The sequence below is a fragment of the Eumetopias jubatus genome, unplaced genomic scaffold (assembly GCF_037043125.1).
Source record: "Eumetopias jubatus isolate StellerSeaLion01/CBP00866 unplaced genomic scaffold, mEumJub1_p1.0 scaffold_10, whole genome shotgun sequence".
Classification (NCBI taxonomy): Eukaryota; Metazoa; Chordata; class Mammalia; order Carnivora; family Otariidae; genus Eumetopias; species Eumetopias jubatus.
This window is the reverse complement of record NW_028274816.1, coordinates 77,236,372-77,263,422: the sequence shown is the minus strand read 5'-3', so window position 1 is coordinate 77,263,422 and position 27,051 is coordinate 77,236,372. Positions and strand designations below refer to the sequence as shown.

The window sequence follows — 27,051 nt, the reverse complement described above, 5'->3', positions numbered from 1 at the left end:
TTGAATTTCACGTGGTGCTTAGGAAGGCTTTCTCCATTCCAAGATCATGACAATCCCCCCATTTTTCCCCAATATTTTTATAGTTCCATTTCTTCTTTAGGAATCAGACTTCGTGTTCCCTGATGGACAGCTAACTGATCTAGCACCATTAACTAATACCACCCCTCCTGCTGATGTGGAATGCCACTTTCATCATAAATTTTTTTTAAAGATTTTATTTATTTGAGAGAGAGAGAATGAGAGATAGCACGAGAGGGAAGAGGGTCAAAGGGAGAAGCAGACTCCCTGCTGAGCAAGGAGCCCAATGTGGGACTCGATCCCGGGACTCCAGGACGATGACCTGAGCCGAAGGCAGTCGCTTAACCAACTGAGCCACCCAGGCACCCTCATCATAAATTCTTAAAGGTAACAGAGGTCAGTTTCTGGCCTTGGTTCATGTTATGACTTCACAGTGCCTTTCTTTTTTTTTTTTTTTTTTTAAAGATTTTATTTATTTATTTACTTGAGAGAGAGAGAATGAGAGATAGAGAGCTCGAGAGGGAAGAGGGTCACAGGGAGAAGCAGACTCCCTGCCGAGCAGGGAGCCCGATGTGGGACTCGATCCCGGGACTCCAGGATCATGACCTGAGCCGAAGGCAGTCGCCCAACCAACTGAGCCACCCAGGCGCCCTCACGGTGCCTTTCTTCAGCAACGGGCCACAGAAATGCACTTGCACGGATTCTGCGTGGCCAGACGGTGGCCGCCTGGAGGACATGCGCAGACTGCCCCCTGGGGGCTACCAGTGAGCTCCAGGCCTTCGTTGCGATGCAAAGACGTGGGCCTGGTGTGGCCAGGTTTTCCAAGTTTTCAAGAGGTGTATATGCAATCTCGTTTTGAGAGTGATGGTGGTGACTGTTTTAAGTTTCACACACAAACCACATCTGCACCCTGAGAGCATCTGGTGGTGCCCCAGTAGCCTCTGTTCCAGATACTGAAATGCAGAGTAAGGCCACACCAGGTCTCGGTGTCCACCTCTAACTCTCTCCCACCACCAATATTACGAAATAAAAGGGGAAGGAAGAGTGGCGATGCAGCAGCTCAGGAAACCTGGGTTATCTGTAGCCCCACCCCGGGGAAGGCGGAGATGCTGTGCTTCATCTCACCGCTCACCCGCATGGTCCATGATGCAGTTCCTGATTTGCCCGGCAACCATGAGGTGGGAGGTCAGCATGAGGGTGGGTAACAACAGTCGAGCCAGGCCTCCGAGAGACCCTGCCAGGTGACAAAGCAGCAATGCAGAGTGAGGTCCCGGCCAAGGACGGAGCAAGATCGTGGCCCCCAGAACAAGGTGGAAGGTGCGATCACCTCCTTCCTAATAATAATCATGTAGCCTCCCTGTAACACAGTTTAACCAGCAAAGGAAGGGCAGAGGCCTTCAACTTTCACGTGGGGGACGGGCCCCACTGGTAGCAAGGACAACTCACGCGGTAGAACTTCCGTGTTTAGACAAAGCCCTTCATAACCCTGTGAAGCAGGCAGTGTCTCCCCCTCTGTAGGTAGGGGTAGGTCCTGCCCCTTATGGAGGAGGAAACCGGCTTGAGGGGCCATCAGTATGAGCTTTGGATGGCTCCAGGATATGCGGGAAGGGTGCATGGGGGAAAAAAGACCAGACCCCTCTCCTTCCTGTGCCCATCTCTGCAGAACCATTCGTTCCCATGACAAATCCTTACTGAACACCTCCGACGGGCTAGGCATTCGTCTAGGCCGTGGGAACACAGGAGTACACAGATCCAGGGCATTATCCTTCTCCTCAGCCAGGTCAGTTCTCCTTACCCTGAACCATGACCCAGACTGGCCCTTGCTCTAGTCTTCTCTGGCCGGAGCAGGGACCTCTGGCCCATGTTTGCCCCTTGCTCCAGAGTCCCTGGTGACTGGTCATTTCCTGGAATGTACTGACCTCTTCCAGAAAGACATGCTTTGCTATTCCTGAGGCAGAGACAACTGGCAGACTCAGACCTAAATCCCAGCCATGTCTTAATTCTGGCCAACTTTTAAAATATGTTCCAGGCAGGTCACACCATTCCCTAGGCATGCCATTCTGAGAGCAGGGATGGCACCTGTGGTTTTTCTTGAAGCGGGAAATAGAGTGCAGGTGCCGAGGTGGCCAGTCTCCAGGGTATGCTGGACCAATCTCTTTTCTTGTTACTTGTCCTTCATCTACATCTTTTCCTCTGATGCTCCCAATTTTTGGGATATTGCCTGAGGAGCAGGATTTGGCAGGAGAAGGAATGCATATATGGAGGGCACCACCACCAGCTCTATACACTTGAGACCCCATCAGTTCATGTTCTGCAGGCAAATATACTCCTCTTCTGACTGTAGTTGGTAGAACTCTGTCCCTCAGAAAGATATGCCCAGGGCCAAACCCCCAATACCTGCGAATCTGACCTCACTTGGAAAAAGGGTCTGCAAATATAATTAAGGGGAAGCTCTCAAGATGAGATCATCCTTGACTGGGGTGGGCCTTAAACTCAATGAGATGGATTTGGTATCCAATGGTGTCCTTCTAAGAGATGGAAAAGGAGAACACACACTGAGACAGAGGGGAGAAGGCCAGGTGGAGACCCGCAGAAAGACGAGGCAGAGACTGGACTTGTACAAGCCAAGGATTGCCAGCAACCACCAGAGAAAGGAGAGGGGCATGGAATGGATTCTTCCTCAGGGCCCCCAGAAGGAGCACTGATTCTGAACTTTTGGCCCCATAAATTCCTGTTGTTCTAGGCTGCCAAGGTTGTGGTCGTTTGTCATGGTGGCCCCAGGTCAAGGACCCGACCCGTTTCTCCCCTTTGAGCAAGGACTGCCATGGACAATTTGACCGATGGGAGAGTCCAGCCTTCATGTTCCTTTCCCCAGGGAATCTGGCAGCATTTCCCAGATGGCCTGGTCACCAGCAGAAGAGGGCCCCCTGTGAGGTGCTGGGCTCTGCAGCTTCCGGAGCGGTGGGATTGAGGTCCTCATCCATATCAGATTTGTCTGCTCCAACCTCAGCCCTTTCTTCCTGCCTGATCCAAAGGCTACTTTCTAGCTGTTCTTCGGCAATTTCCAGGTCCTCCTCTGTTTGTAAGACAGCCACGGTTTCCTGGGGTAAGTCTGAGGAATACAGCCCGAGTTTAGCCTTAAAACCAAACATTGCTTCGTATGGACTTCGCTGCAAGGACATGTCAAACAGCTGATTCCTCACCATCTGCATGAATCTCAGGCCTTCGGCCCAGCGACGTGAGCAGTTACTCTGCATCCAGGCATTTATCATGTTCTTGACGTCACGGCTGGCTTGCTCCAGGGAGCCTGGGCCCTGGCCAGGCTGCTGCTTACCACGGACAATCTTTAGGTCCGGCCATACCTCATTAAGCTCATGAACAACCTGGTTTGTGAACTCCACGCCACTGCCAGAGTCTAACACACTAGGTGTACCAAGAATCGTGAAAATGTCCAATAGGACACTGACCACCTCATGGGCCTGCTTCGTTTTTAACGGCCGTAAAATAATAAACTTGGTCAAGTGGTCCTGGTAATATAAAATAAACTTGAACTCACCATCGGCATTTGACTGCATGTCAAGTACTTCAACTTGGCATCTGGAGTCAGTGTCCTTAAAAGCCATGGGCCTGGGGGCAAGACCTTTCTTGGGTACCGGGTTCTTCTGGTGGCACTGTTCACAGAGCGTCAGATACAAGACAATGACCTCTTTGGTGACATTCCCATATTTTCCTTGTAGCTCCTTGAGCATGCGTGTCCGCCCGCCATGCCCGATATTGAGATGCGTATCATGGAGAATATCAAACAACTCTTCCTTATGCACATAATACCGAATTCGATCCCGTTCTCCATGGGTCGCCTCTATTAGTTTCTCTGTGCCTTGCACAGAGATCACGTCATATTTTGCTGCACGGCGGTAGTCACGCGAGGACTTCTTCCCCTTTTCCTTAGCTTCTTTGACTTCCTTTATTGTTTGAAAGTACTTTTCTTTGGAAAATACCTTGCTATTGTAACTTTTGCTTTCTACTAACTTTGTCACGCTTTTAAGAAACTTTTCTCTCATGTTATGTATCTCCATTTCCAGATCACTTGTAGTGGAAACACCAGGGGGGTTATTTCCAGCTTTCTGGGGCATCAAGGAGAACTGTAAGAAGGAGCCAAGGAAAGGGAGAGAGAAAACAGAGTTAAAATCGCCGATATTCCCTCTAGGAGACTTTCCCTCCGAAGTTCCTCATTCTTCCATCTGATTTTTGAAGACTCCCACACAGAAGAAAGATAACATAGTATAAAGCAATAACAGAATAAAGCAACTAGAAAGCCAACTAAGATCGCTCAAAACCAGAGCAGGTCAAAAGAATTTTAAGTAAGACATATATAGAAATATGTAGTAATTTTAGACTTCAGGCAAACAAAATAAATGAAACTGTTAGCTCATAAAGTGAAACCTAATTAACTGGTCTTTATTTATTAATTGAACAGGAGAGAGGATACATGGAAATGCTTAAGGCAGTAGACAAATATCCTCCCTAACTTTTAAAATAATATAAATGGGAGAATGTTGCTGGAAGGCACCACATGATAAGAGCAAACTCTGAACTTGAAGTTAGGAAGGCTAAAAAGCCAACATAATTAAAAAAATTTTTTTTTTAAAGATTTTATTTATTTGAGAGAAAGAGTGAGTGAGAGAGAGAGCTCATGAGCAGGGGGAGAGGGAGAAGCAGGCTCCCCACTGAGCAGGGAGCCTGATACGGGACTCGATCCCAGGACCCTGAGGTCATGACCCAAGCCGAAGGCAGCTGCTTAACTTACTGAGCCACCCAGGAGCCCCCAACATAATTAATTTCTTGTGGTTGAAGAGTCTGCCCTCATTTTAGGAGAATCAAGGAGAAAGTAGTGGGAAATTTTTGAATGATAGTTTTCTCCTTTTGACAGTACACAGGGTTAGTGAATGAAGATTCTGAGTCCTTACCCTGAAGGACCACGTTCTCATACCTGTCCAGCATTGTGTCCCTGCAGCAGACCTTTCAAACACTTCCAATCTTTGGTCATCTCCTCAAATGTCGCTACCTCTTGAAATGACACCAGCTGCTACCACAGGGACCATTCCTGGGGCGTGGGCTAAGGAGCGGCCGCAGCAGGTCGGGGGGAGAGACAGTGGAGAGTACCAGGAATGAAGGCATGCCAGCATAAATGACTTGGAATGTGAGTCATGTGAATATTACAAAGAAGGTAAGAGAAGTAAGGAAATGGTCTCCTATCCAAGCAGATGAGTCCAGCTTTGTGGGTGAGAAAAACAAGTTCTGCCCTCCTGGGAGGTCTGTTTTGACACGATCTGAGCTGAGGCCCACATACTTCCAGAACAAAGCAGAGAGTCCAAGTGAACTTGAGTATTCCAAGACTGGGAGAAACCTTCCAGCACAGGCTTGATGGCCCTGAACAGAGATAGCAGGGTCTGTTTCCAGAAATGGAAAAACTGCACCTATGTGCAGAGAGATTTGTCAGGAGATTATCACGCCAAAAAAGAGGTATGCTAGATGGTCCACACTCCACCAAGACTGGAGAATTCCAATCTTGAGATTCCTTAGGACCACTCCAGGTTGTAGGATGGTGATGCGGCCAGGGAAAGAGTTCACATGATGACAACAGGAATAACAACAATCGGGAGAAAACAAGATCCCTGGAATCCCAGCCATCAGATGCAGAGCCGAGGGGCAGGGCAGAATCCTGAAAAGCAGAGAAAGATGAGAAGGTTTCAAAGCTCTGAGCAAGAGTCTTGGTTAAGCTGAGGTCCTGAAGGTTCTCCATTAAAAAGGCTTCAAACACCTGTGCTCAGCATCACTGGATTCTAAGACCTGCTGACTATAAAACCACTGACTTTCTGATGACTTTCTTTTGAGGGGAAAAAGCAGAGAACCTACATTAAATGAACACATCCAAATTAACTATCTTGGAAAACATACATTTTAGTGTTGAAGAAACAGAACGTTTGCAATGTTTAAGTCTGAGCTCAGGATCCTCAGTGTAAACAGACATTTTAAAGGCTCTGAGGGGGTACCTGGGTGGCTCAGTTGGTTAAGTGTCTGACTCTGGTTTTGAGCTCAGGTCATGATCTCAGGGTCCTGGGGATGGAGCCCCACGTGTGGCTCCACATCAGCACAGAGTCTGCTTGAGATTCTCTCCCTCTGCTCGTGAGTGCCTTCTGTCTCTCAAATAAAGAAATCTTTAAAAAAAATAAAGGCTCTGAGGGCACCCGGGTGGCTCAGTTGGTTAAGCAACTGCCTTCGGCTCAGATCATGATCCCAGGGTCCTGGGATTGAGCCCCACACTGGGCTCCGTGCTCAGCGGGAAGCCTGCTTCTCCCTCTGCCTGCCACTCCCCCTGCTTGTATGCTCTCTGTCAAATAAATAAAAATATTTTAAAAAATAAAGGCTCTGAGAAGTTCTGCAGTAAATTGTTTCATCTCCTAGTCACAATTATTTATTGATTTTTTAAGACTTATGAGAGAGAGAGAGAGAGAGAGAGAGAGAGAGAGAGAGAGGGACTGCAAAGGAAGGAAAAGCTTCATCTCCATCCTATAAAAGAATGAAGACAGGCTGGAAATAATTTATTATCAAAAGATGCAAAATCTCAGTCTTTAATATGAGATACGGTCCTTATACTGTGCCGGGTAAAGCCACAGTTAGCTAACAGACCTATTTTGGTTAGTCCATCAGTGTTCGTTTTTTGAAGAATGAGAATGATTTACCTATACGTTCAGATGGCGGGGATTTCATAGAAGAATCTTGACCGATCTTCTTGGATTTTGGGACCATCTGGCCACCCTGGGAGCTTTGCTGCTTGGCAGGTTGCAGCTCTGGTTAGAAGAGCCTGCACTCTCCTGTTTCCCAGCGTCCCCAAGCGCCCTAACTTGTCCGCCTTATCTGCCCATCCCTGCGGTTATCTAGGTTTTCAACACCTGTTCCAGAGCAGCATGAAAGAACTGTGTTGAACTTCCTGGTGCGATCTGTGACGGTGGGGTAACTGATAAACGACCTTGGTTAGAGCAAACTGGAGCCATCTCCCTTCCTCACCCACCTGGGAGTCTTTGCTTTGGCATCCCAGACCTGGAAGGTCCTTTCATCGATCTTGCGAGTCCCGCCCAGCTCAACTCAGCCGCCTTCCTGATGCATTCAGCGACTCCAATTGCCACCTCTCCGTCCTCTGGAAAGCCCGGGCTCTGGAGCACTTTATTTTGCATTTGTAGTCGACTGGTTCAGGTGTACACAACCTAGCAGGTAGGGGCTGAGCCATCTACCGGGCGGGATTCCCTCAGAGGGCCAAGGGATTCAGAGCCGAGGCAAGAGATGCTCAGAGGACGTTAGGCAGACACTTCGCGCACAGGTGCAGCAGCGAGGCCGCGCACGGGGAGGGCAGAATTACTGGGGCGTCAGCTTCCTCAGCCACAACCGGGCGAGGAACTGGTTTCCTGATGCAGACGCGGGGATAACACAGATGAAGCACTTAGCAGAGCTTCCCCGCACCTCCCGGCAGACGCCTCGCCCGCTCCTGGAGACCTGCTGCGGGAGCCGCCTTCCCCGCGCGCGTGGCCTTCCTCCCTGCACCCCCGCGGGCTCGGTGCGCCCCCACCCCTCCGCGAGGGCGGCCAGTTCGGGGCTGAACCAATGAGCGAGGCCGGGGAGAGGCGGGGAGGGCCGGCGGTCCTCGAACCCAGGCCGGTCGGCAGAGGGACGAGGGAGGCCCGGGCGGTGAGGGGGATGCGTCGGGGGCCTTCCCCTCCCACCCCACCGCTGGCCCGCTGGCCCGAACCCAGCCGCCGCCACACGTCCCGCCGGCGCCGGCGCTCGCGCCGGAAGCCGCTCTGCGCCGGCCGGAAGCCCCGCCCCCGACGCCGCGGGCCTCCCGGCATCCTTTCCACGGTCCGGACGGGGTCCCGCGAGAGCCCTGCGCCGCCTGTCGTTTGGCGGTCGCTGGGGCTGGGGGTACCTGCGGCAGGCCTGCGCAGAGGGAGCCACTGACCCCGGCCCCCCGCGGCGGAACCGGTGACTTTCCCCACGTTGTTGCAAAGCCTGCAGCCTGGAAGGTCAGGAAAGTAAGCTGCGGGCGTCTCTCTGCCTCTGGAACGCCTGGGTGGCTCAGTCCGTTAAGCGTCTGCCTTTGGCTCGTGATCTCGGGGTCCTGGGATCGAGTCCCACACATCGGGCTCCCTGCTCAACGAGGAGCCTTCTTCTCCCTCTGCCTGCCGCTCCCCCTGCTTGTGCTCTCTCCCCCTATAAATAGAATCTTTAAAAAAAAAAAAAAAAGTGGAAGCCTCACCCAAAACGAGTCCCAACTACGGCACCTCTTTACGGAGTCCCGGGAGCCCCGAGAACTACGTTTCAGGTGAACGTTTCTTACTTCAAACTGCAACCTAAGCATTTCCGCTCTGAGATTTTGGCGTGATGGCACCCCTCCGAGCAGCATCAGCGCACGCAAGACGGTGCCGAACAGCTGGGGACAGTGGTCCAGGCGCTACTGCCAATCACAGCAGCTCCTCGCTTCTACACAATGTCCCTTTGACGCAAAAAACCGTGGGAGTACGCCATATGCACACCTACATAGTCGTCGCCCAACACAGCAGGTTCAAGGCAGTAGCCCACAGGGCTTTTTATCTGGGCCTTCTCAGTGAGCCCTGTGTCCCCCTAATACCGCCTGCTGTAAAAATGAGGAAAACCCCACTATCTGTCCCAGTGTCAGAATTTTGTTACTTTCGATGATTAAAGAGCTGGTGCCCAAATGGAAAAACCCACTCTACTTAAACAGGATTTTTCTTTAGCAGAATCAAGCCACAGGACCGGGCAGCCTGCCTCCAGGGAGCAAATGCCACCTACCTCCCCGAAAACCCATCCACTGTAAGGGAGGTGGTATTCCCCAAGCACTGCACAGAAAGCAAAGGCTCTTCATTTTAACAGTTTTTATTTCAAGTCACATATAAGATTATCTTACTCCTGCATCTTCTCAATTGTTTCTTCCTTATATTTGCCCTTTTCCTTTCCTACTTGGCGAGATTTGGCTTTACGTTCAAGGATCTTTTTGCGGTCTTTGTCCAGTTTTAGTCTGGTGATAACCACCTGCAGAAAAACGAAATACTTCTAAGCTTTATACAGTTACCAGCTTGGTTAGCTTCACAAGCTAACCAAGTCATACACGTTGTTTCTACTATTACTTGAGAATCAAGTTGGAATGTAAATGTAGCTTCGACCCACAAAACCACAGTACAGATCTTGTTGTGACCAATTTAATTGTCAAAGGTCTCCAGATGATGGTAGATTTACGTCTTATGAAGGAAGGTGAGGAACAGGGGAAAAGGGCACTAAACCAGGTCTGAGAACACAGCATAACGACCAAAAGAGAAAATCTCTGCCATCATGGAGCCTGTACTTATTTTTAAAGATTTTATTTGTTTGGCAAAGAGAGACACAGCAAGAGAGGGAACAGAAGCAGGGGGAGTGGGAGAGGGAGAAGCAGGCTTCCCGCGGAGCAGGGAGCCCGATGCGGGGCTTGATCCCAGGACCCCGGGATCATGACCTGAGCCGAAGGCAGACGCTCAATGACTGAGCCACCCAGGGAGAGGGAGCCAACCCACTGCCCCAAGCCTGTACTTCAGTATGGGGACAGAGAAAACAAAGTAACTGGATATACATCAGGCTCTGATACACAGAAAAACAGGGCAACACGGGGGAGGAGAGCTGGCGAGCAGGGGCTAAGTCCTACGGGGTGACTAAAAAAGGCCCTACAGACAAGGCCACATGCGGACACCTGAAACCTTGAGCATGTTATAGTGAGAGACATCAGACGTCAGTACTGTATGATGTTGGGGACATGTGGAACTGTAAAAAGTCGAACTTGTGACAAGAATAAAATGGTCAGTAACGGATGGGGGACAGGACAGATGTTAAGGGTATAAACTTACAAATCCTAAGTTGAGTCCTACAGATATAATGTGCAGCAGTCATACACAATATTGTATCGTAATCATCAAACTTGCTGAGACTAGAACTTCGTTACTCCAGCTACTAAAAATAGTTACGTAGTATGTTAGAAGCGCTAATTATCGCTACAATGCCAATCCTTTTATATACAAATCTACAAAACTAACATCTTACACACCTTGAATTTACACATTAGGTCAAATATATTTCATTAACAGAAAACAAAAAAGACAAACACCTGAAAAGGTGAACATCTGAAGAAAGTGAAGAATTGTTTTGGTAAAGGTACAGCAAGCACAAAGGTCCAGAGGCAGGAGAACTTAAAAAGAAAAAAAAAAAAAAAAAAAAGCTTTATAGGTGTGCGTTTTTCAAGTTGAGTCTAAGAATCAACCGGAGAGCTTGTTAAAAACAGATCCCTGGATCCTGCCCCCAGTACAGCTGGGAACAGAATCTGGAATTCTGTCAAGTGGCCAGGTGACGCTAACAGCAGACACAGTGAGTAGCCGCATGGCTGTGGGAGGCGTGAAATGGCCAGCAGACTAGGTCACAAAGTGGGGCCGTCTACAAGTGGCTGGTGAGGGGGTCAAGGAAGGCCTTGTAGGCCACACTGATGGGAACAGATGGGATTCTGGGTATAACGTGCACCAGCCAATGGGGGGTGGAGATAAAAACAATAAATGGCATTTTTGTCCTGAGCAAATGGGAGGATAGAGCTGCCATACACCGTGATGGTGGCAAACCGTGGACAAAATCAGAAGTCTGAACACATTAGGTTTGAGGTTATCAATCAGAAATCCAAAACAGGCAACTGGGTTTTGAGGTCTGGGTTGGAGTCCTCTGCCTTTAGAGGCCTGAAGTCCCTAGACTGAAATAAAGAGATGAAGACGATCATTGAGCCACAGCGAAGAAAACTGTTACGTCCTATGCTGAGCTACCTTGGAAAGACTAAGCATCTATCACCGGATTGGTGACCCGGACAACAGCTGATCTACCGGTGTTTCACACATAGGACTGGCGAAGGCTGGAAATCGGCAAAGTCCTTGCTCTCAGGAGACACATACTAAAGGAATTAGAGGGAAGTGTCATGATGCTTGTAATCCACTGGGGGTAGGGAAAATATTACTAGTGAATTCCAGGTGAGAGAGAGGCAGGAATTTTGCCACACCAATCCTTCAGCTTTCCCATACTTTGGAAAAAACAGATTTATGGCAGCATAAGATCTTTTAAAAATTGGAAGAGAGAAATTAGAGACTGAAGTATCAGAGAATTCATATCCAAGTCCCAAACAGGTAGGTACTATGGGAAACAGACCAGATTTTTCTATCCTGGTTCAAACACTACCACTATCCATGAGAAGATCTTAGTTTCTGGGCTTTAGTGTTTTTCCCCATTAATACTTTGCAGGGTTGTAAAGCTGCCACACTGATTACTTGGCTTTATCTTTTTAAGATTTACTTATTTATTTGGCGGGGGGGGGGGGGGGGGGGGAGAGCCAGAAAGAGGGCAGAAGCGAGACAGCACACCAGTGGGAGGGGGCAGAGGGAAAGTGAATCTCAATCATACTGTGCTGAGTGGGGAGCCCCAAAGGAGGGCTCGATCTCATGACCTGAGCCAAAACCAAGAGTCGGACACTTAACTGACTGAGCCACCCAGACGCCCTGCTTACTTGGCTTTAATACTAAAAGTGAAAAGGCTATCGGCTCCATTTAATAGAAAAATCACCCTATTTCCTGGATGTTAAGATTTGTTCACGGTAGCTTTTGAGAAAAAGGTAACATGGCCCTGCAAACAAGCAATCCCATTTGCCAACACTTCCTGTAATAGCCTTCTCTTTTCGCGAGCATTCTCCAAACACCTACCTTGCTAGGGTGAATGCCCACGTGGACGGTTGTGCCGTTTGCCTTCTCTCGCTGCACTCGTTCGATGTAGATGACGTACTTCTTCCTGTAAACCTGGACTACTTTGCCAATCTGCTGACCTTTGTAGTGTCCTCGCACAACCTAAATATAAGTTCAAAAATAACAGAAATATTAAGATTAGCCTTGGGAACCTGGAAAGCTACAAATCACATCCTTCCCTCTATCAGATACAGAAGTCCTTTCAATTTTGAAAGACTTAATGGCTAATGGAAACATGCCAATAATTCCCTCTGGCTTTAACCTGCAAATTAACCATGTCCCCATATAAATCCAGTGATGGACAGCGCATCCATCAACTCATGGCCCACAAGCAGCTGTGGGCTTGGTAAAAGGTCAAGAGCCCACTTTGGCTTTTCGTAGCAGGTTGACAACAAGGAACTTTACTCCATCTCAAAGGAAGCAAGAGGCCCCAAGATTAAATCCACAACCCGTTAACGTGTCCAACCCAGTGCCAGAGAGGGCAATAGCAAGTATGTACGGGAACCATTCTTTCCCAAAGTCTAAGTTTCCTACCCCAGAGTGCTAGTGATCCTCCGTTTGTCGGGAAGCAACCAAAAGTGCTTCTGCACGGATGCCTCTTTCCAGCTGCAGATTTTCTCACATTAAGAGATCTTGACAACAAGAGGAGACCACCTCCCAAATCCACTGGCAAATCCGCCACCAGTACAGTGGCAACCAATGGCTGTTGCCAAGCCACACCACTATCTGGGGACTGGTTTTCTATTTAAATGGGTGTTAACCTCATCAAATAATACTAGGGCCAGGCAAGCTGCTTTAGAGACTTGCCTCAATCTTGGAATCAACAGCTGCGGGCTACAGCTAGGAAAACACATACAGAGATTTTCACTTAAATCAATATGACAAGTTATTTACTGGTAAACATAAAACCACCATATAAAATGATGGTTCGGTTAGGGCTTCCGTATCTGGATTTTGATTCAGACAGAACTCAGTGACTTGGTCCTCAAATACATCTTTGGTGACCAACCACACCGAGAAAAAGCTCATCACAAAGTAACGTGCTGGTTCTGAACCATCTCTCTTCTTCTGGTTATTAGGTCCCCATTCCGATGCTTGGGACAATCGATACTTTTTTCCTGTTTGATTCTTTAGTTCCCTTTTTGCACTCCTGTTCTGGGAGCAACGTCTCAGGTGCATCATTCCCAGAATGAAATCCCTCTTCCAGGTCCGGTGGGCGGGACATCCGCCAAGATGACCCGAACATGGTACCGACCTGCACTTCATCATCCTTTCGGATGGGCATGGATCGAACGTTGTACTTCTGTCTCAGCTCTTTAGAAAGAGGGGAAGACATGATCTTCCTGCGAATGTGGGAAGGTGCATTGAAATGCCGTTTTCGGTTCTTGCTCCGGTCCGAAGTCACAAAGGGATTAAACTTCATTTTGGCTAAAGATAAATGTAAAAAGACATGTCAACCCTTAAATGATCACAATCTCGTCCGGTTTCCAAACAGGTAACAGCAACTTTCACCTTGAGAGGTTGGAAAGCCCACGGACACGGTCATGTTCTACCGGGATGTTTTCTGTTATTTATGGAATAAAGAATTCCCGGGCCCCGGGGTGGCTCAGTCCCTCAAGAGTCAGGCTTCGGCTCAGGGCATGATCCCAGGGTCCTGCGTAGGGCTCCCTGCTCAGCGGGGAGTCTGCTTCTCCCTCTCCCTCTCTGCCTGCCACCCCCACTGCTTGCGCTAATAAATAAAAAATCTTTAAAAAAAAAAATTCTCCATCAGTAACACACTTGCTTCAGTTCACACCCTCCAAACTCTTGAAATAAGAAAAACGGCGCTCTCAATTCCGATGCGTGAAAGCAAAACAGACCCACAACTGTTACTCAGAACATCACGCTTTGCAAAGACCAACCAACGTCAAGACGCTACGGACTCGGGTGTGAGCACATTCAGCTCCCTACAAAATGCATCGGCTCCTTCGTCCCCAAGCCTGGGAAGGGCTGCCTTCTCCCGGCGACCACGGCCTCCAAGTTCCCTGGCTTTACCAGGAAGTTATTTCGAGGCCATTCTTTAAGAAACTACGCCGTCTAGATTTGTCTCCATCCCCACAGAACCCTTCCCCTCCAGAAGCCGATGCCGAGTTCCCAAACCCCCTTTCCTCCTCCCTTCCCGGGCTCGGCGGCCCTCAAGCTTGCGGGATAACAGGTCGAGACCATCCTGGCCCCTCTCCCTGGGTGCTATTCGTCCGCCGGGAGAGTATCGGGCCCCTGGGGTCAAAAGACATCGCGCCCCCGAACGGATGGCCGTGGATTTCTCGCGCCGGCACGGCCAAAACTCACCCGGCGCCGCTTCAGCGATGGCCGCAAGAAGGAAGAGGGCCACACGCTACTTCCGGTTCTGTAAGTTGACTAGAGATCTCGCGAGACCGATCATCTCTTGGCGCGAGAGAGGCGCGGGGTTTGAACGAGAAGAGGAAACTGGGAAAGAAATTGATGACTAGTGTCCCCTCGCGGCATGGAGGGGAACTGCAAGGAACTGCAAAACTGCCTTTTCTAGGGCCTGGTGCCTCCCTTGGGAGATCTGGGTTCCGCCCCTGGGTGCTCCGGGAGGGGTTGTTCCTGGGCTGGTGGCGGGGTCTGTTCAGGGTGTGACTGTCCCGGTGGTGAGGGCGTGGCGAGGGAGCGGGTGCCCCATTCGCCGGGAAAGGGCAGGTTTTACTAGCGGCCGCCAGGTGACGCCGGGCCTGCGGCCGCCGGTCACCTCGGCTCGGCAGACACGGCTCGTGGCGCTGGCGTATCGAGGGCGCCGGTCTTTCGATGAGCTTCAGCCGGGCGCCGGCTGCCGCCCCGCCCCGCGATCAGTCCCTGCCCCGCGTCAGGAGGTCCGCACCTGCGTTTCTAACGAGCTCGCAGGTGATGCCCAGGGTGCCGGCCCGAGACCACACTGGGAAGGAGGCCTTTGCAAGCGGAGAGCTGTGCCCCTTTCTGAATGTGACTGCCCGCTGTCCTTCGGTTCAGGGTCTGATGGAAGCGGGGCGGGGGACGGGGTGCGCTCCCCTGCAAACGGATGCTGGGGCAGGCTGCGGGGGAGGGGGGGGGAGCTCCTGCAGTTTGCCCGGCCGCGCACCTGGTGGGGGATCCTTTTCTGTCGAATGAATAAATGCATTGTCATTGAATGAATGATGCGGTGTCATACTAACGGAAGACACATTTCATGATAATTCGTAAGATGTAGTGAGCTTGCTGAGTCCTGGGGACACTCTTCTACCCACTTTACGGTTGTTTACTCCTTTACTCCAAATAGCCTTGTGATGCTGGTACAGTATTATTGTTCCCATTATACAGATGGGGTTATTGAGCCACAGAGAAGTGAGAGGAACTCGTGCAAGTTATGTAGAACCCTTAGGTTATAGATGGACCCATGCAGGCTTTTCCCAGTCCCTTCTGTATATGGTCCCAATTTCTAGGTCTCCATTGGGTCAAGTCAAAGAGTGAGAAACCATGTCCTTGAGGAGCCAGAGTAGAGCCAGTAGATCATAATGGGTTTTCATGATTTAAAAAAGTTGTGTTTTAAATATGCTGTAAAGAGCCCTAGATTTTATTCTTAATTGAAAAATTCAGTGAGGGGCACCTGCGTGGCTCAGTTGGTTAAGCGTCTGCCTTTGGCTCAGGTCATGATCCTGAGTCCCAGAATCAAGCCCCACATGGGGCTCCCTGCTCAAGGGGGAGTCGGCTTCTCCCTCTGCCCCTCACCCTGCTCGTGCTCTCTCTCTCTCAAATAAATAAATAAAATCTAAAAAAAATTTAGTGAGAGTACCTCTACTGCAATTCTTTTTTTTTAATTTTTTTTTTTTAAGTAAACTCTACACCCAACGTGGGGCTCAGACTAACAACCCTGAGATCAAGAGCCACATGCTCTAGGACTGAGTGGCCCTGGCTCCCCTGTAATTCTTTCCAATAAATGTTTATGCAGCATCTTTTGCAAGCCATCCCCGATCTGGACACTGGAGTTGCAAAGTGAAATTAGTCAAAGCTTCTGCCTACAGGAAGCTCATTGTCTAAGAGGAGAGATAAGCAGCGAAACTGACAATCAGGGGACCCCCAGGAAAAGTGCTTGATGAGCCTTGCCCTTGGTGCTTCTTCTTTTCTTTCTTTCTTTTTCTTTCCTTCCTTCCTTCCTTCCTTCCTTCCTTCCTTCCTTCCTTCCTTCTTTCTTTCTTTCTTTCTTTCTTTCTTTCTTTCTTTCTTTCTTTCTTTCTTTCTTTCTTTCTTTCAGAGAGAGAGCTCAGAGGGAGAGGCAGAGGAAGAGGGAGGGAGAGAATTTTAAGCAGGCTCCATGCTGAGCCCATTGCTGGGCTCCATCTCATCACCCTGAGATCATGACCTGAGTCAAAACCAAGAGGTGGCCACTCAACCAACCAAGCCACCCAGGCGCCCCACCCTTGGTGCTTCTGTGCTGTAGGAATAAGAGAGAGCTCTGGGGTCAGGGAAGACTTCTGGGGTGAGATCAACATTGGCCGACTTTGGAAGAAGATTAAAATTAGCTCCATGAGGCGGCAGTGGGAATCGCTGGAGGGGAGTCTTGGAGGTGTGAAGCAGCTTGATGTGGTGGCAGCAGGAGCCAGGTCCTTGTGGCCGGAGAGAGGAGCCTCCAGGGAAAAGCCCACGGGGATCCGGGATGAGCTGAATCTGACTGGGTTGCTGAAAGTTACAGGGAGCCGCTGAACACTCCTGCCTTCCTACCTTGGCTTCCTCTCTGGTCTTCTCTCTTCTTGTTCTTGGGTTCCCCCAACCCCCTCTTTTCTCTCTTTTTTTATTTTTTATTTTATTTTTAAAATTTTTTTAAAGATTTTATTTATTTATTTGACAGAGAGAGACACAGCGAGAGAGGGAACACAAGCAGGGGGAATGGGAGAGGGAGAAGCAGGCTTCCCGCCGAGCAGGGAGCCCGATGCGGGGCTCGATCCCGGGACCCTGGGATCATGACCTGGGCCGAAGGCAGACGCCTAACGACTGAGCCACGCAGGTGCCCTTCTTTTTCTTTTTTTAAAGTTTTATTTATTTAAGTAATCTCTACACCCAACGTGGGGCTCGAACTTACAGCCCTGAGATCAAGAGTCAAGTGCTCTCCCGACTGAGCCAGCCAGGCACCTATTAACCCCCTCTTCTTCAGGGCTCCCCAACCCTCCCCTCTTCCCACAAAGGCCTTCTCTGTTCCCTATCCTGCCCATCATTCTCTGCTGTCGCCCTTCCCTCCGGAGGCCTCCTTAGCTCCACACCCCGCCCCCCCCCATGCAACACTGAGTCACTGAAATTAAACCTCCAGGCCACCATTTGGATAGCGCAACCACTTTATATGGTGTGAAGATTGCCAGGGTACAAACTGTACACACAGATGCAAATTACGGGTAGCCTCATTGTGGAGTCTGTTTACCTGCATAAAATGTCTTGGCTCCGCCCCATGTGACCCTCTGGCCACCTAGCCTGGCCGCTCCATGTCTCTTCCTGACATGCCTCTTAAATGATTTGAAAAAGGTCCTTTTAAACAACTCTTTGGGGTTGTTTCGAGGCTGGTCTTTGTGAAGCCCTAAGAAAAGCCACCTATCCAGATTCCACACCTAAGTCCCTTGCACTCACCTTTTTTTCCTAGACACCAAACCACCCCATTTATTCCTTCCTTCCTTCCTGCTTGCTTGCCTTCACTCAGGCATTCTTGAAACATTTCTCCAACTCTTAACTCTTTACCAAATCCTAAGCCAGGCACTGCGACACAAAGATCAGTCAGACCTAGCCTCCCCTCAAGGAGCGCAGTGTCCAGAAGGAAGAAATGGCCCTGTGAACAAATAGGCATAACAGAGTGTCCCTGGGAAGATGATGGGATGGGTCAGTTCTGACCGAGGTTGGGCGTGAGGAAATCTTCACGGGTACCCCTTGAACTGCTTCTGGAAAGCTAGGGAGGAGTTAGTTTTCCAGGCAGAGAGCCACCCAAACAAAGGCCCAGAGGTCTGCACCAGCACCACCTGCTGGATCTACCAAGAGTTTGTGTTGAGAATTAGTTTGTACCCGGTAAAAGGAGGAGGGAAAGTGAAGATGGCACCAGATTGTTTTGCGCCACAGCGGGGCGCCTGGGTGGCTCACTTGGTTGGGCATCTGCCTTCGGCTCGGGTCACGATCCCAGGGTCCTGGGATCGAGTCCTGCATCGGGCTCCCTGCTCGGCGGGGAGTCTGCTTCTCCCTCTGCCTCTGCCTGCCACTCCCCCTGCTTGTGCTCTCTCTCTCTGACAAATAAATAAATAAATAAATCTTTTAAAAAAAAATGTTACTGTGAGGGGAGGTAGCAAAGTGTGTGTGTGTGTGTGTGTGTGTGTGTAGGGGGATGCCCTTGGACAAGGGGAGGAAGAGAAGAGGAACAGTTTATGTTTAATCCCAGGCATCCATCCATCTGTCTATCTATCTCTTTATCTAATGGTATCTTCCTGTGGTGCCCTGACCTCAGGGGGGTTGCTTACAGCAAAAGCTTTTACTTGACGAAGGAAAGGAAGGGTAGAGAAAAATCAAAACAAGCACACCGAATGATCCGGCCCAAAGAAGTCCAGAGGAACTAAGAAACACTGAGTCAAATATTAGGCTTTTTACCTTCCTTCCTGGTGTGCCTGTTCAGCAGAAGATGTCACACCTCTAACCAGACAAACCAGCCCCACTGAGCCAGGAGCTGACACTCTCAGGCTGCAGGACAGGTAGTCGGGCAGCTCTAGAATGTTCTTGGGGCCAGGGCCTCACGAGGCAACAGGTATTACACCGAAGATATCTTTAGCATCTAATAGCATTTTTCAGTTTGATTTTTTAAAAAGATTTTATTTATTTATTTGAGAGAGAGCGAGAGAGCGCAGAGGGAGAGTGAAAGGAAGACACCCTGCTGAGCGGGGAGCCCGATGTGGGACTCAATCCAAGGACCCTGAGATCATCACCTGAGTAGAAGGCAGACACTTAATCGCCTGAGCCACCCAGGAGCCCCTTCAATTTAATTTTTGAATAAGTAGTACGTTTGCTTGTTTCAAAAAGTATCGAAAGGAGGGGCTTCTGGGTGGCTCAGTGGGTTAAGCACCTGCCTTCAGCTCGGGTCATGATCCCGGGGTCCTGGGATCGAGCTCCATGTTGGGCTCCCTGCTCAGTGGAGAACCTGCTTCTCCCTCCCTCTCTGACCTCCCCACTAATGCTCTAGCACTCTCTCTCTCTCTCAGATGAATTTTAAAAAAAGTATCAAAGGGAAAGGGAAAATCACCGCCTTCCTGTTCCATCAGCTTCTCATCCCCTTGCCCAGTTAATCGCTGTTATTAGTCTTTTGCATGAACTTCCCAATTTCTTGATGCATAAATAAGCACATAGGAATGTGAATTCTTATCCGCCCCCCCTTCAACACTGTTCCGCACCACGTTGATCCCATTGGCCACTGGAGACGTTCTACGGGGGTATAAGCGAATCTCTCCAGAGGATACATTTCTGGGACAGGACTTGCTGAGTCAAAGTGGAAATTTTGATAGCAAAGGTCAAATTTCCCTTCCTAGGGGTTTTACCCATATATACCCCCACCACCTCACCTGCTTTCCCTCAGCTTTGGCAGCAGAGTGGGTTTTGAATCTTTCAGGGTTTGACAGGCTAATAGGTGAAAAATGGTATACCCGCAGAAATTTTAACTTGCCTTTCCCTCACAAGTGTGTGACTGCCTAAAATGTTTAAGACCCATTTGCATTTGTCTTTTCCAAGTGTCTCTTTCATCTAATGTGAGTTATGCGGAATGTCAGAGCTCAGAGCTTCCCACATGCATTGGCGATGTCTCTGGAATCTTTGAGAAAATAGATACCTTTATTTAAAAAATAGCCATTTGGCATCCTTTGAAAATAAAAGAAGTGCGATCTACAGGTCACCGCTGAACAATATGAAAACGCTGCAGGTATTTTGAGGTTACAACAGACTCATTAACATTTTTAGTCCTATAATAAATATGTTTGCCATGGATCCACCTGTATCCCTTCCCCCGCGAATAGCACCAAAGCTCTTCTCTAGTCTTGAAAAGAGCATAAAGAAACCCATAAAGTTAAGTGTTTTAAATCAGCCCTCCCTGTGTTCCAAATATCCCCTGTAGGGTGGACCCCATCCCAAGTGGCCCCCACATGGACACCACTCCGGGGATTTGGGAACCAGATAAGAGGCAAATCTTTCCCCACAGAGAGCAAACTTTGCTGAGCGTGGTAGAGGTTGTGGGGGTGGAGGCAAGCAGCCACCTATTTGAAAGAGTAGCTGAACGTTTGTTGTTGTTGTTGTTGTTGTTGTTTTAATCCACAAATTAAGATTACGGGCCTTAATGAACAGAAAAACAGCTGTTGGCAAGTGACTGGCCCCACAGGCAAGACCCAATCTGAGGCTTTTTGAGTGGCTCTCCTCGCCGAGCCCTGGCACAGGCCAGGGTGGGGTCTGCGGGACCTGGGGTTCAGCATTTGTGGAAACCTTGGCGTCCCTGACAAGTACAGCTATTTTCTCCCCACCCATCCTCGCCCAGCCCAGCTGGGAAACTGGCCCAGCTGGTGTGGCCTCTAATGAGTGGTTGGGTCATGAGGGGGAGGACCTGGACTGGGAGGGAGGCAGGAGCCCCCAGGGGTTAATTGTGCCCACATAGTTCTCCGCTGACTCAAGTCTCCGCCATCGGGCTCCCCCCTCTCCCTCCCCCCGCCCCACACCCAGCCTGCCCGGCCGTCCTTGAGAACCCCAGGACTCAAGCTCTGGACCACTCCTTGGGCCTTGGGGAGACCTCTGGCTTTGTTTGTGGGCCACTTTGCTAGCCTCAGCCCCTGTTCCCCACGTTGGCCCTTTTCTGTGACGTCCCCCAGAGATCCTGGGCCACAGCCTCTGAGATCAGCGTCTCTCCCAGTGAACGCTTTCCAGGCTGGTGACTTGGGAGTGGGAAGGTATACGTTTGCCCAGCTGTGAGGGTCATGGATGGTTGCTGAGGTCGTGGGAAAGGTGCTTTTGGCCCCCGAGCCACCCCTCTGATTGGCTCCTGAGAGCAAGCTAGAGAAGCCTGGGTGGGAATTCTGACCTGGACGAGTCCTGCCCTTGGCCCCCCCCTCGAGCCACAGCGGAGCCCCACCTGGCTTCAGGTAGGTCACCTGGCAGATAGGGACGGCGCCTCGGGGCTGGTGACCCCAACCCCACAGGAAGGGAGGACCACCCATCTTCCCACCTTGCTCAGTTCCAACCCAGAGAAAGGGCAAGTATCTGCAGAGGATACCTCCTCCCCGAGGGGGCGGGACACCCCTGTTGCTTCCTAGGAGGGGAGGGCACCCCATTTTTGCACCCTAGCCTGCAACGTGGAGCTGGGGTTTGGGCCCCGAGCTCAGCTCCAGCCGCAGAGGTCGTCAGGCCCCAGCCTCCGTGACCCGACCGGGTCGGGGCGGGCGGAGCGGGAGGTGAGGCCGCCGTCCAGGCCGCCGCCCCCGGGCCTCACCCCCGCCCCTCCCCCGCCCCCCAGCTCAGCCCAGGGCGGCGCTCAGGCCTGCTTCCTCACCAGCAGCACCCAGGGCAGGATGGCGGCCACCACGGCCACCACGGCGACGAAAGTGATGAGCAGCAGGGCCCGCGAGCGGCAGCAGAAGGCCCGGCCCGAGCTGGGGGCCGGCGACGCCTCGGACAGCTCGGCCAGGCTGCGCCGCGGCAGCACGCTGTCCTGCTCCCCCAGGGGCATCCCGTGGCGGCTGATGACGAAGACCTGCGGCTCCCGGGCCAGGCCGGGCGGCAGGTCCAAGGGGAGCGGGGCGCCCTGGCTCGGGGCCGGCCTCCACACCTGCTGGGCGGCGGCCAGGGGGTTCGTGTGGCCCAGGGCGTCGGGCGGGGCCCCCGGCACGGCCAGGGTCTGCGAGCCGCGGTCCAGCACCGAGGGCCAGCGGGAGCTCTTCTTGCTGAGGAAGGTGACATAGCGGCAGATGGGGCAGACGATGGTCCTCGGCACCTGGCCGTCCACGCGGCTCGAGAGCAGGTACTTGACCAGGCAGTCGTGGCAGAACACGTGGCCGCAGCTCAGCGTGCGGCTGGCGCCGTCCAGGTGGCGGAACTTCTCGTAGCACACGGGGCACTCGCTGCCCGAGCTGTCTTTGCTCTCCCCTTCGGACATGGCCGCTCTGCGAAGGCAGGGCCTTAGCTGCGGGAGGGAAGGGCGCTCAGCCTCCTCGCCTTTCCCGCCTTGCCAACGCCCTCCCACACCTGCCGTCTCCTGCCGCCCTCTTTCGTTTCCTCCCCTACTCCTCCCCAGGTGCCTGCCCGACTTACACCAAGGCGGGGGACCTAGGGCCCAGGCCCCTGAGGAGGAGATGAGGGGGCACTTCTGGAAGGGGGATTGGGAGACGGAGAAGGAGAAACCCCAGCCCCGTGAGACTCTGGGTCGAAGTGCATGGAAGGTGCTGCAGGTGTAGCCTGCCTGATACCTCACCTCAACCCTGACATGCACCCTGGGTGAGGTCACCACCTCACCTCTTCCTGCTTTGATGCCCAACGTGAAGGCAGGAGGACCCAGTCCCCCCTCCGCCCCACCCCCAGGGTGGGGGGAGGAAAAGCAGGCAGCTAAGCAGATGCTCCCCCAGACTCAGCCCAGTCTCCACTGTGGGTCTATACCCTGAGTGGTCATTTTTCAGGAGATCCTCTGCTTTTCCTCTAACTCCCCACTCAGGGATTGGCTGATCCATTGGACCGTATCCAGCCATTGGATTGCGTTCCTCTGTGCTAAGCGTGGCCATAAAGCAATGACTGTTTTGAAAATAAAGCTCAGAACTTACACATCCAAATGCCTCCTGGCCCTCTGTGCAGTCACGGCTGGGAGCTGTGGGCTCGTACCTCCACCTGCCACAGCTCACTCATTCTTCAAATTCTTACTGCGCTGCCTGAGGCAGCGAGAGAACCTTCTGATTAACCTTGGTAAAGGCAGATTTTCATCCTTCAAGGATATGTCTGGTATGCTGGAAGTGGCCGAAGTCACTGGGAGCCAAGCCTGGTGAGAAAGTCACTAAGTGAGTTTTAAACATTATCTGGGAGCGAACGAGTGACCCCAGAGATGTTCTCAGCAAGGGCAGAATTGTTGGATTAAGTCCACAGCTTCCCAAGATGTTGACTTTGAAGGCAGACACCAGCTTGGGAAGGTCCAAGCATCCTCACTTAAAAGTCCCCCCGTATCACGACTGTGTAGCCTCAACCCCTCTAGATCAGCCTCTTTAGAAGGAACTGTGATCACGTGTCACTGATATTTTCTTCCATCAAGGATGTAGACAAAAAACACCTGAACACAAATAAAACTCTGTGCCAGCCCCCAGACCCAAGAGATGACTTAATGGGAACAGGATCAATTACTAGAAAAGACTATAGTTTCTCAAATCATAAATCTTCTGGGATCTCTCTCCCCTCTTGGCTTAGTTCTAAATGCATTTTGCCAAGTTGAAAATGTCCCATAAGGAAAAAGGAGCAAAAATATGGAAAGGTGGGGACAGGGGAGCTGGGACCCTGGAAGCAGCACCAAAATCTTTTCAAGCTTTGGTCTCTGGGTGATCAATGTGACCCCCCAGGCTGGGGGTGACGGTTTCAAGGGTTCAGACTCTGGAACTGAGTTGAAATCCTTGATAACGGCCATTATTGTCTCTAAAACCTCAGGCAAATTGTTTAACCTGAGCCTGTTCCCCATCTTAAGATGGGTTTAATAATATTGTCTTCTTCTCAGAGTTGTTCAGAGCATTTTTTAAAGATTTTAATTATTTATTCGAGAGAGACAGCAAGCCCAAGCAGGGGGAGGGGCAGAGGGAGAGGGACAAGCAGACTCCCCTTTGAGCAGGGAGCCCGACGCGGGGTTCGATCCCAGGACCGGGGGATCATCATGACCTGAGCCAAAGGCAGATGCTTAACTGACTGAGCCATCCCGGTGCCCCTGGAGTCGTTCAAAGTAGTAAGTGAGCTGATGTGAATGAAGAGTCTGGCACACAGTAGGTGCTCAACAAATGGTAGGTGTCATTGTTAAGGGCCAGCCGAATCCTCTCCCCTCCTAGCATCTACCTTCCTCTCCTTCCTTCTCCTTCCCTGTTGCTCCTTATTATATAGATGACTAAAAAAAATAACACACACCCCTGACAGAGGGCAGCTCCCCTCAAATTAGAGTAACTGTATAAGATGATGAAGATCTGCAGCTCCTGGGGCAGACTGGGCAACAGGTCCAAGGAGAGATTAGGTAAGTGATGGGCAATAGATAACAATTAAGATGGTGATTCCAATGTTTCTGTCATTTCTGTTTCATAACACACTTGCCAATGTCTAAACTAAACTGGGATTTTCTCAAGGATGACCATGAGTCTCTTAAGCCAACTGCTAACATGTCCCCCTGATTTCACAGTGCCCCACGGGCATATAGCAGCAATTCCTTCCATCCATCCATCCATCCATCCATCCATCCATCCATCCATCCATCCACCCCATCCATCCATCCATCCATCCATCCATCCATCCACCCCATCCATCCATCCATCCATCCATCCATCCACCCCATCCATCCATCCATCCATCCATCCATCCATCCATCCATCCACCCCATCCATCCATCCATCCATCCATCCATCCATCCATCCATCCATCCACCCCATCCATCCATCCATCCATCCATCCATCCATCCATCCACCCCATCCATCCATCCATCCATCCATCCATCCACCCCATCCATCCATCCATCCATCCATCCATCCATCCATCCATCCACCCCATCCATCCATCCATCCATCCATCCATCCATCCATCCATCCACCCCATCCATCCATCCATCCATCCATCCATCCATCCATCCACCCCATCCATCCATCCATCCATCCATCCATCCATCCATCCATCCATCCACCCCATCCATCCATCCATCCATCCAATTATTCAACAAATAGCTATTGAGCTCCTGCTGTGTGCTAGGTACTGAGCTTTGGCATTAGAGTTAAGTAGGATCAAGAAGGTCCTTCATGAAACTTTAGAGCCTAGGGGACATGCATAACTGTTTTTAAGAAAGAGATTTTTTTTTTTTTAAAGGAGGAATGGTGATTAGTAGCTGAAGTTGTTTGGGTAACTGAGAAGTAGGTATCAAGGTAGGCAAGAGAATTAAAGCAGATAGTTAAGAGAATGCTAGGGGAAGGAAGGACTTTTGAGGTCACTTAGTTAAATCTAGTTTTATAGGCGAGCAGACCCAGGTCCAGAGAAGGGGAAATGACTTGGTTGAGGTCACTTGGGAAGGTAACAGAGAGAGAGAGAGAGAGATGGCAGAGAGAGAGGGAGAGAGGAGATTCCACAGATGACATAGAGAACATTAGTTGAGTTGTGAGAAGCTCTTTAGCTGAGTCAGGATGCACTGTCCTCCTTGGGATGAGCAGGGGAGGGGGGAGGAGAGCCTCTAATTTTGGAGGCTGAAGAAAAGTAAAAGGGATCCAGGTGTGCAGAAGACATCCCAGGTCCCCACTGGTGCCTCCCTGGGCAACCCTTTCTTCTTCCTGTGCTTCGGGAGCAGCAAGTCACTCGTGCCTAGACAGTGCCACCCTTCCCCACCTTCCACTCACCTCCCTCTCTCACCACCCTTTCTCACTTCCCTCTCTCACCTCCCTTTCTCACCTCCCTTTCTCGGTCTTTCTCAGCCCTCTCCCTCCTTGCGTCCCTCCCTTTCTCTTGATCCCATTTCATTCTTGATCCTTGAGTTCTTGTCATGGGCCTGCCTCCGTCTGGGGTGCTGGGGCCAGGGTGAGGGCAGCAGAAGAAATGCAAGGAACGTGCTCTGGCTTGGGCGCAATCTAGCTCAATTACAATGTGAGACATTATGTGCCGAAAGGCAGCCCCACTGGTGCTTTAGGAAACTGTGGGAGAGGAGGCCTGGAAAGTCTTCCCAGGTGAGGTGGGACCAGTGTTGAGGTAATAATAAATAATTATAACAGCGACCATTTATTGAACACTAATTATGTGCTTGGCATGTTGCATCCCTTCCTCATGAAATCCTGACAACAACTCAGGGAGGTAGATATTATCCCCATTTTACAGACGAGGGAACTGAGGCTTGGGGCTTAAGTAACTTGTTCAAAGCCGCATGGCTGGGACAGGGGAGACCCAGGGAGCTGGGGACCGCTGCCTCTAGCGAGGGTTTGGATGTGCCTCCACGGAGGGTGGTCCAGACCTTGGTCAAAGGAGAGCAGGATGCTGGAATAGGAGATCCAAGCCCTCACACCTGTGCAGAAACACTGATTTGACAAACATCCACGGATGAAAATACCTGGTGCGAGCTCCAGAATCCGGGTGGACATGTTAAATATGTATAGCTTACCTCGTCAAGCAGTTTATAAAAAAACAAAAAACAAAAAGGAATACATGAAACTTCCTCCATCTTGGTCAAGTCCCTCCTTGACCAGATGTGACTCTGAACAGGGTTGTGACTCCAGCCACCTGTGAGGCAGGGGGGACGGCCAGGCTGGCCCACGGGGGGCTGGCCTCATGAAGTCCTAGTGCCCCCATTCACCCGGGGCAGCAGTCCACCATGAGGACTGGTTGGGGGCTATTGTCAGCCCAGGCGATTCCCGCCTCCCCGCCTTGGGACAGTGAGCCCCTCAAGACAGAAAGACACTTCTAGGCAGCTGGGCTTCCCTCCTGGATTCCCAAAGCAAGGCCCTACAGCTTCAGCTGTGACCACTCCCCTAGACAGCACGCACACACACACACACACACACACACACACACGCACACCTACACCCTGTGCCCCTCTGGTTTCAGTCCAGAACCTTGCCAAGCTCTGGCTGCTTCCCACTCCCTCCCCGCCCCCAGCCAGGTCCCCAGACTCACTTGGCTGGGACCAGGGAGAGCAGCATCCACCTCTCCACCGCGTCCTCCGCGGAGCAGATCTGAGCCACCCACAGGTGCTGGGCAGACAGCACGTCTTCCTGCTGTTGTCACTTTGACAGCCGCCGCTGAGGCATTTCCTAATGACTGAGCTAGTCGGGAGGACAGCGAAGGGAAGTGAATGTCGCCCAACCCGTTTGAGGCCAGGAGGCTCTTGGCGTTGCCCAGGGGTTTGGCGGCAGCTGCTGGAGTCAGGTGATCTTGACGGGGATGCTCGGAGGGGAGCCCCCACCCTAAGGGGGAGCC

The 27,051-nt window shown here is 51.1% G+C and overlaps 3 protein-coding genes across 4 annotated transcripts; all 3 read right to left on the bottom strand.

Annotated features, from left to right (window-relative positions):
- Window positions 1-217: 217 nt before the first annotated feature.
- KRABD2 (KRAB domain containing 2) lies at window positions 218-7,823 on the bottom strand. 2 transcript variants are annotated; one of them, XM_028125132.2, is made up of 3 exons: window positions 6,762-7,823; window positions 5,009-5,740; window positions 218-4,160 (listed from the first exon to the last, which is right to left on the bottom strand). In XM_028125132.2, exons 2-3 carry the CDS (start codon window positions 5,063-5,065, stop codon window positions 2,925-2,927), a joined length of 1,293 nt encoding a protein of 430 aa, XP_027980933.2. In that variant the 5' UTR covers window positions 5,066-5,740; window positions 6,762-7,823; the 3' UTR covers window positions 218-2,924. The 2 variants fall into 2 exon arrangements, with proteins under 2 accessions (XP_027980933.2, XP_027980932.2); XM_028125131.2 differs by having other exon boundaries at window positions 7,091-7,823.
- Window positions 7,824-8,951: 1,128 nt separating this feature from the next.
- Window positions 8,952-14,271, bottom strand: RPL26 (ribosomal protein L26). Its single transcript, XM_028125021.2, has 4 exons — window positions 14,211-14,271; window positions 13,138-13,310; window positions 11,844-11,984; window positions 8,952-9,123 (listed from the first exon to the last, which is right to left on the bottom strand). The coding sequence occupies exons 2-4, from the start codon at window positions 13,303-13,305 to the stop codon at window positions 8,995-8,997; spliced, it is 438 nt and encodes a 145-aa protein (XP_027980822.1). The 5' UTR covers window positions 13,306-13,310; window positions 14,211-14,271; the 3' UTR covers window positions 8,952-8,994.
- A 7,143-nt stretch (window positions 14,272-21,414) lies between these two features.
- RNF222 (ring finger protein 222) lies at window positions 21,415-26,774 on the bottom strand. The gene is made up of 2 exons (XM_028124868.2): window positions 26,745-26,774; window positions 21,415-22,062 (listed from the first exon to the last, which is right to left on the bottom strand). The coding sequence occupies exon 2, from the start codon at window positions 22,033-22,035 to the stop codon at window positions 21,415-21,417; it is 621 nt and encodes a 206-aa protein (XP_027980669.1). The 5' UTR covers window positions 22,036-22,062; window positions 26,745-26,774.
- Window positions 26,775-27,051: the final 277 nt, after the last annotated feature.